Source organism: Lactuca serriola, chromosome 5, assembly GCF_051521515.1.
Source record: "Lactuca serriola cultivar US96UC23 chromosome 5, Lser_US96UC23_V15, whole genome shotgun sequence".
NCBI lineage: Eukaryota > Viridiplantae > Streptophyta > Magnoliopsida > Asterales > Asteraceae > Lactuca > Lactuca serriola.
The window spans coordinates 234,420,030-234,429,327 of NC_136412.1; the positions used below are offsets into that span (position 1 = coordinate 234,420,030).

General features: G+C 38.1%; 2 protein-coding genes across 2 annotated transcripts; one reads left to right on the forward strand and one right to left on the reverse strand.

Annotated features, from left to right (window-relative positions):
• The first annotated feature begins 788 nt into the window (after positions 1-788).
• LOC145050274 (uncharacterized) lies at positions 789-1,544 on the forward strand. The gene has a single exon (XM_078998550.1). It carries the CDS (start codon positions 789-791, stop codon positions 1,542-1,544), a length of 756 nt encoding a protein of 251 aa, XP_078854676.1.
• Positions 1,545-6,484: 4,940 nt separating this feature from the next.
• Positions 6,485-8,555, reverse strand: LOC145051489 (palmitoyl-acyl carrier protein thioesterase, chloroplastic-like). Its single transcript, XM_078999446.1, has 6 exons — positions 8,155-8,555; positions 7,889-8,019; positions 7,497-7,610; positions 7,230-7,401; positions 7,050-7,118; positions 6,485-6,976 (listed from the first exon to the last, which is right to left on the reverse strand). The coding sequence occupies exons 1-6, from the start codon at positions 8,512-8,514 to the stop codon at positions 6,734-6,736; spliced, it is 1,089 nt and encodes a 362-aa protein (XP_078855572.1). The 5' UTR covers positions 8,515-8,555; the 3' UTR covers positions 6,485-6,733.
• Between the last annotated feature and the right edge of the window lie 743 nt (positions 8,556-9,298).

Genomic DNA, 9,298 nt, shown 5'->3' on the forward strand with positions numbered 1-9,298 from the left:
AGCTGAATATCGGGCTCTTGCTGACACCACCCAAGAGCTCGTATGGTTGCGTTGGCTTCTATCAGATATGGGTCTTTCTCTTTCTTCACCGACCGTCATATGGTGTGATAATACAAGTGCCATTCAGATTGCTTACAATGACGTGTTCCATGAGCGCACCAAACACATTGAGATCGATTGCCATTTTGTTCGACAACATGTCATTCGCAATACCAATACTATATCCCCAATCTCATCTACCAACCAACCTACTGATATCTTCACTAAAGCTCATCATCCAAGACGCTTCTCTATTCTACTTTCCAAACTCAATTTGGTCCCTCATGAACCATCTTGAGTCTGAGCGCGGGGGGGGGGGGGGGGGGTGCTAATATATTTATAAATATAGTTGAAGGACTCTTTTTTTCATTTATGTATAATTGTCCAAGTATTTAGTCTTTGTATGGTCTTTCTTCTGTTATGAGTTTTGGTTAAAATCAATTCAGATCGTTCTCATGGTATCAGAGCTTAGGGCTCCAAATCGCTAGGGCTTCCAGTGGCTACCAAGTTCGTCTCCTCTCACCATCTCCAGTCGACTGATCGACTTTTGTGGTGTGTCTCATTACCACTACAACAATAGTCGATTCAATCTGTCATCGTCACCCCTGTAGCAGCTATCTCTCGTAATAACCTCTGAGCAGCCATTATCTCCCCTATTTTCTGGTAAAATCGAACTCACTATTATGTTCACGAGGTTTCCACAACATTCTTCAAGTTCTCATTCCTTTCTTGTATTTCCTTCCTAAACAATGACAACTCCTCTTGTCACACCTCACCCAATATCAATTACATTAGATGGATCTAATTATGTTATATGGGCTCGACATATGACGAGCTATCTTCAATCTTGCAAACTATGGAGGGTTGTTACAGGTGCTATACCTAGACCAGTTCAAAAAGAAAGGGAAGATCAAGATGCCTTTGATATTAGAGAAGAAAATTGGTTGTGTAAGAATGGAGAAATTGTCACCATTCTGTGTAATACTTCAACAACTGAAATTAATCAACAATTTGGGCTTTTTGTCACTGGTAAAGAAATATGGGATTTTCTTAAAGATAGGTACACCACCACTGATATGGCTTATCGGTATCACCTTTTTTCTGGGCTTCTTAGCAAACATCAACAACCAGGTCAAACCATCAGTGCATTTCTATCTGAAGTACAAGTTATATGGGATCAACTGACTCTTGCGGGACCCACTTTCAAATGTCAAGAGGATGTTATCATTTCAACTACCCATAAAAAACAACAACATCTCATGATCTTTTTTATGGCGCTACAAGATCGTTATGAACCTGTTCGAGCTTCTCTCCTACATAGGTCTCCTCTTCCTACTCTTGAAGTTGCGATAGATGAACTTATCTCAGAAGAAACTAGGTTGGGAGTTCCTGCTTCATCAACTAGTTTATCCACTGATGGAGTTCTTGCTGTACCTTTCCACAAAGGCGTTCGAAACTTCACATCCAACAAACCTCAGTTTCCACACAACAGAAAATCATCTTAGTGCTCATATTGTCATGATAATGGTCATCAACTATTGGATTGTCCGAACCGTTCTTGTATTTTTTTGTCAAAAGAAACATCCTAGGCACTTTTCATCTAATTGTTTTAAGAATCCAGATCGCATCAAAAATATCACTGCAACAGTTTGTGCTCTAGATTCTTCCAATGTGCCTTCGGGGTCCTCAACAACTCAGAGCCTCAACACTTTTACCTCTGATGATGTAATCGAGCTCATAAAACAAGTTATGTCAAGCTCCTCACCAATCATGGCCATTTCAACGGTTGCAGGTAAAGCTTGGTTATTTGATTCTGGTTGTTGCAATCACATGACCTCACAACCTGATGTATTTGTCACAAAAACCACAACTACATCTCCATCTGTTGTTATGACCGCTAATGGAACCAGTCTACCTGTTCATTACAGTGAGCATATTTCTACAGCCCAATTGTCCTTACCAGATACACTTTACATCCCAAATCTATCAGTTAACTTAATTTCAGTGGGCCAGCTTTGTGATATGGGTCTAAACACTTTATTCTCTCCTTCTGGTTGTTATGTTCAGGATCCCATCACGAAGAAAACAATTGGGATAGGCCGTAGAGTGGGTTGGCAGTTTGAGCTAGTCTATCTCCGCAAACCACAACCTTTTGTTCACTCTTCTCTATCATCATCCGATGGCTCTCCCAGTCATATGGATACATGGCATTCAAGATTGGGACATATCTCTTTTGATAAACTTAAAGTTCTTACTTTATCTGGTATTTTGGGGTCGGTTAAACCTGACAAGTTATCTTGTTTATCATGTCAATTGGGAAAACAACATGCCTTACCATTTTGTAGAAATGATGTTAATTCAGTTGCTTCTTTTGATTTGATTCATTCAAATGTGTAGGGACCTTCTCCTCTTCCTTCAATGGGAGGGTCAAAATATTTTGTTATCTTTCTTGATGATCATACACGATTTACTTGGATATATCTAATGAAAAACAGATCTGAACTACCCCAAATATACATGAATTTTGCATGTATGATCCAAACCCAGCACATAAAAGTCTTTCGTGCCGACAATGCCATGGAATACAAAGAACGTTCTTTCCTTGACTTCCTCCACCAACAAGGCACCGTATCTTGGTACTCTTGCCCTGGTACTTCCCAACAAAACGGTAGAGCTGAACGCAAACATCGCCATATCCTAGATACTGTTCGTACCTTACTTATCTCAGCTCAGTGCCCAGAACGTTTTTGGGGTGAGGCCGCCCTTTCAACAGTCTACACCATCAATCGCCATCCCATTACACTTCTCCAGAATCAATCTCCGTATGAAGCTTTGTATGGACAACCTCCTAACTACAATCTACTCAAAATATGGGGTTGTGCTTGCTTTGTCTTGCTACAACCACATGAACACACCAAACTTCAACCTCGATCCTGTCTTTGTTGTTTCCTGGGATACGACATCGAACACAAAGGCTATCGGTGTTGGGAACCTATCTCCAAACGACATCGTATATCTCGTCGTGTTGTCTTCTGGGAACACAAAATTTTCTCCTCCATTTCAACATCTCAATTGGAATATGATCATTTTCCTCCTTTCTTTACTGATACATCTGTTCAACTATTTCTGGGACAACCATCATCTTCTGTCCCACCTTCACAGACAATTGTCGATCCTTCGTCTCCATCTATGGACATGTCTTCTACCACACCATCTCATTCCTCACCATTGCATTTTCCTGACTCTTCTTCACTTGTTGATACTTCTCCTTCTATTACACCATCTGATCCTACATCGTTGTCTACATGTGATTCTACTCCCGACTCTTCCTCTTATGGACTCTCCTGAAATGTATGTTTTGCCTGATGAACTTACTACCAACAATCGTCGATCCACCCGAGTAAGACATATAACATCTCATCTTCGTGACTACAAGTGTTATTCTGCTCTATTCTCGATCCATACACCATCTTCGTATAAAGAATCATCCTCTGACCCACTTTGGCAAAGAGCTATATCCGACGAATTACAGGCTCTTAATAAGGCTCATACATGGGACATCGTCCCTCTTCCATCAGGAAAGGGCATCATTGGCTCCAAATGGGTGTTCAAAGTCAAAACAAACTCGGATGGCACTATCGATCGGGACAAAGCCAGATTAGTTGCGAAAGGTTTTAATCAAGAATATGGAATTGACTATGAGGAGACTTTTGCACCCGTCGCTAGGCTTACTTCGGTTCGTAGCCTTCTTGTTGTTGTTGTTGTTGTACGCCGATGACCTCTTTATCAGATGGATGTCAAAAATGCTTTTCTCCATGGTGATCTCACCAAGGAAGTTTATATGAAACCCCCTCCAGGTGTTCCTCACCCACATGATCATGTTTGTCGTCTCAAAAAGGCCCTTTATGGTCTTAAACAAGCACCAAGAGCTTGGTTTGAAAAATTCAGCATAATTATTCAGTCTTTGGGTTTCACCGCCAGCAACTATAACTCTAGACTGTTCACTAAAACCACTACATCGGCCACTATTCTTCTTATTCTCTAAGTAGACGACATGATTATTACAGGTAGCGATGCTCATGGTATTCTTCATTTAAAACAGTCACTTAGTTCTTATTTTGAGATGAAGGATTTGGGTTTACTTCACTATTTTCTTGGTCTTTAAATGCTTCCTCATGACACTGGCATTTATTTATCTCAAGCAAAATATGCATCAGATCTTATTTCACGTGCCAGTATTACCGATTGTAAGGTTGCTAATACACCCTTAGACCCCAACTTTCATTTATCATCGGGTGATGGTTCTCTCCTCTCTGATCCTACCCTTTACCGTCAGCTCATCGGTTCACTTGTCTACCTGACCGTTACGTGTCCCGATCTTGCGTTTGTTGTTCATATTATTAGTCAGTTCATGGCTTCTCCTCGAACAACTCATTATACTGCAATGTTGTGTATCTTACGGTATATTAAAGGTACCATATTCCATGGTCTCTACTTCTCATCCACCTCATCTTTAGAGCTTCGTGCCTTCTCGGATGCAGATTGGGATGGGGATTGTTGGTGATTTAATGACCAAATATATTTTAGTGTAATGGATTTAACAAGTGTTTCAAGAATAGTGTTTTAGTTATAATACAAGTTAGGAGGTGTGGGAGTGCACACTTGTATTTACTAAATATTGTTAGTACTGAACCCTGATCTACTGTATTTACTAAACATTGTTGCTGCACACTTCTATTTACTAAACATTGTTACTAAACAAGGACTAATCTGTCATTCTTTAGAGATGCAAATTCAAGGACTAATATGTCCTTTCTAAAAGATGTAAACTGTTTTGATTTATCCGTTGAGTGGATAAATCCGGGAAATACAACGACTTCGTTGAAATACAGAAAACTGAAAAACGTTTTCTTCTTCATTCTCTCTCAAAATTGATTCTGTGTTTTGTGCCTAAAATCAGAATCGTTTCTTCAGGATTTATCCTAGTTTGGATTTCATGATACCCAAGGCAATTAGGGTCGAAATATCAAACAAGGAAAGTGTATCACACGATTCCTGTTTGTGATCCAGATTTCCTATAACCCAATTCGAAATTCCCCAACAGGGATATCACAGATCGTCGATCTACCACCGGATTTTGTTTCTTCCTTGGTGATTCGCTAATTTCATGGCGTAGTAAGAAACAATCATTAGTCGCCAGATCTAGCACCGAAGCTGAATATCGGGCTCTTGCTGACACCACCCAAGAGCTCGTATGGTTGCGTTGGCTTCTATCAGATATGGGTCTTTCTCTTTCTTCACCGACCGTCATATGGTGTGATAATACAAGTGCCATTCAGATTGCTTACAATGACATGTTCCATGAGCGCACCAAACACATTGAGATCGATTGCCATTTTGTTCGACAACATGTCATTCGCAATACCATTACTATATCCCCAATCTCATCTACCAACCAACCTACTGATATCTTCACTAAAGCTCATCATCCAAGACGCTTCTCTATTCTACTTTCCAAACTCAATTTGGTCCCTCATGAACCATCTTGAGTTTGAGGGGGGGGGGGGGGGGGTTGTTAATATATTTATAAATATAGTTGAAGGACTCTTTTTGTCATTTATGTATAATTGTCCAAATATTTAGTCTTTGTATGGTCTTTCTTCTGTTATGACTTTTGGTTAAAATCAATTCAGATCGTTCTCATGGTATCAGAGCTTAGGGCTCCAAATCGCTAGGGCTTCCAGTGGCTACCAAGTTCGTCTCCTCTCACCATCTCCGGTCGACTGATCGACTTTTGTGGTGTGTCTCATTACCACTACAACAATAGTCGATTCAATCTCTCATCGTCACCCCTGTAGCAGCTATCTCTCGTAATAACCTCTGAGCAGCCATTATCTCCCCTATTTTCTGGTAAAATCGAACTCACTATTCTGTTCACGAGGTTTCCACAACATTCTTCAAGTTCTCATTCCTTTCTTGTATTTCCTTCCTAAACAATGACAACTCCTCTTGTCACACCTTGCCCAATCTCAATTACATTAGATGGATCTAATTATGTTATATGGGCTCGACATATGACGAGCTATCTTCAATCTCGCAAACTATGGAGGGTTGTTACAGGTGCTATACCTAGACCAGTTCAAAAAGAAAGGGAAGATCAAGATGCCTTTGACATTAGAGAAGAAAATTGGTTGTGTAAGAATGGACTCATTTATAAACATGTGAAAAGTTTATTGACAGCTAGCTAGCATAATTAAGTTTATAAAATGTAGTGGTTTCTAAGTTGATAATGTGGCATGACAATGATGATTTGGCAGTGTTTTAGACCTTTAAATAAGGTAGAGCATTTTGTAAGTACGTATTCATCAAATGGAAAATAAAAATCTAAATAGATTTATTCAATCATTTATTTCTATTTCATCTCATTTCCCTTACAAAATTAAAATCAGCACAACAAGACCATTTAATTATGAGGAACAAATGATTTACAAACCCTTGGAGATTTATGTGTTCATATTTTATAATCACAAGAGTACACTTTTATGTTTGTAAAGAGACGATACGCAAAGGTTTATTAATAATAACCACACCCATGCATGTCACGAGTTTCAACGGTTGTGATCGGAAACCGAGAGTTAATGTCGGTGATCTATAATTATTTTTGGACACTTCGGTTAGGGAACTAACTGACGCTCTATAAGTCCTTACTCTTTCCATGCTTCAGCCTCCATCTAGTCCCTCCTTTCATGATATTACTACCACTTTCAAATTGAAGCAAATGTTGGCAATCAACAATTTCAAAATCAGATATTTCGTCATTGTCTTTCTTCAATATAGAAGTGAAGGACTGCAGTTTGTGGTCCTTTGTACACTCTCGATAGTATTCTAGTGTAATGCTATCAATCTCGTAATTCTCTATAATGGTCTTGGGAACACTCTACAATAACAATTAACTGTAATTATAACGCATGTATCATTCACCCTTAAAATATAAGATAAGCCAATTTTACCTCAAGGATCAACCCAATATATTTCACATGGTTCACATGGTTGTTAATATCTAAATCGCTCCATCTTGGCTGGTATATTTGTGTTAATAATTAATGAATCAAAAAAAAAATTGTGTAAGTACAGCAATTAAATACCTATACCTATATAAAAAATATCAAAGTAGATAAAATTCGACCCACCTTTAAACCTTTGCACATGTGTTCATTAATGTTCTTCTCACTTGTTGACCATGTTCTAGTAACTTGTTCGACTAAAGGGGGTTTATCCACATAGATTTGCTCCAGTTTAGCTCGAATTTCATTTGGAATTTTGGATAACTTTCTTGTCTTGCTATTCATCATTACCCAAAAGCTACAAGATAGTAGAAGTACTTTAACATCATCAATACAAATAAGTTCTACCACAATCAAGTTTTAAGTCATCATGTTACAATTAAAGATTTATACCTTGAAGCTCTTACTAATATCTCCCCTGTTTCGCAATCACGGAATGTTAGATTACAACACACACCATTTTTCCCATACGCAGCTTTCCAAGTATCAATCTGAACAAAATCACCCCTGCAGAAGATTTGAGCATCCGAGAGTACATCATTGTCCAACTAATAATCTTAACATGACAAATTCCTAATGATTAAAAGAAACGTGGCTTTCACAAACCTAGTAAGTTTCACGATATAAAAACTGATCAATATACAAAATTTTAAATAGATGGGATTGTAATTAATGATCTGCTAAAATTTAACTCTATCAGCTTCAAATTAAGACGAAGATGATTAAATGATAGAATTATATACAGTGAACGAAGGATCATGTATAGACAAAAATGAGTGTTGTACCATGTTGGATAGCGATCCACAACCATATGAATCTTTGCCATCACCCACGTTAGGTTGTGCTTGAACATCTCCTTCGACCCAAACCATTCATGTATGAGTCCACCTTTCTTCATATGATTAGCTGTTGTTTCCTGTGAGTTCACCTTGAGATTGTGAATATCTGATTTTTTCGAATTTGTATCTTGCTTTTTTTTCGTAGCTTTTTACTAACTTAAATAAAATTGCGCTTCTAATTAAAAACATTACAAATTGAACATTATATATACCTGCAAATGGTTCATTAGTGTTTCTACGGTAGCTATATGATCTGGCCCTACTTCATAAACCCTAATACAAAATTTTTCTTGGAATATAAAACCATCTTGAATCATTCTTTCTACCAGAAGATCTGAAACCATGTTTGGACCCTCTTTCTCCGGGTCGACCATACTCCAATCCACAGCACCGGCTTTTGTAGCATTTACCTTTGTTGGAGCTTTAAATTGCAAACTCCAAGAAGAAGCATATTTTAACTTAATCTTCTTATGCTCATGCATGGCACCTCGATTGCATCCGAACTTGACGGGTGTCATGCCTGGGGAAGAGTTCATAATTATGGATGATGAAGTGGTGATCATAACGGTCATTGCTAGTTAATAATTTTTATGCTGGAATTGCAATAGACAATGTTTTCGTTCTTTAACTATTTATAGAACCATAGAGCACAATCATACCCTTCAACATTTTAGATCCACTAACGATAAATTAATTACATTACAGTTTATGATGAATTTAATGGTCTATGTGAAGCTAAACGTGGTCTCAAGGTACAGCTAGGGGCAGAGCCATCATTTGAAGACAGATGTATTAAGAAAATTAAAAAAATAATAAAGAAAAAGTCGTATAAATCAAAAGTGCATACTATATTTGTCAACTGAAACTACGTGGACTACAGTGGTTAATCGATAATTAAAAGAACTTTTAATGAAACGAATTATATAAAATAAATGAGGGTAAATCGGTAGTTAAAATAAATGGTCGAAGTAAATTAAAACAAATAGTGGTAAATCTGTAATCAAAATAAATAGGCCTCATTTTAGTCATAGTCATACTGCCATAACCTTAATGCTAATTACCTTTTTTTATATAATAATTGAAAGGGTTCATAATTGAAATCGTAAAAGGGATTGGGAGGGGCTTAACATCACAGAAAATTAATGTGATCTTCAATTTAATCATAGGCTCGTTATTATCTATACTTTATTTTAAACCTGACGGAGCGTCTGGGGAAGGGTAGCGGGACCCTTTCCTGCTCGCAGAACACCGCATCAGGAGTGCTCGAACGCCGGTGAGGAGAGGAGGTGGAGGGAGGGGTTGCTGCAGTCTCTCTTTCTATTATTGGCTGGATTTTTATTTAGTTATTTTTTTTCA

Coding starts and splice junctions, on each gene's coding strand:
- LOC145050274 (XM_078998550.1), top strand. CDS start 789: ATGACAACTCCTCTTGTCACACCTCACCCAATATCAATTACATTAGAT.
- LOC145051489 (XM_078999446.1), bottom strand. CDS start 8,514: ATGACCGTTATGATCACCACTTCATCATCCATAATTATGAACTCTTCC. Junction 8,020..8,154: donor CACTAATGAACCATTTGCAG/GTATATATAATG, acceptor GTGAACTCACAG/GAAACAACAGCTAATCATAT. Junction 6,977..7,049: donor ATATTGGGTTGATCCTTGAG/GTAAAATTGGCT, acceptor TTGTTATTGTAG/AGTGTTCCCAAGACCATTAT.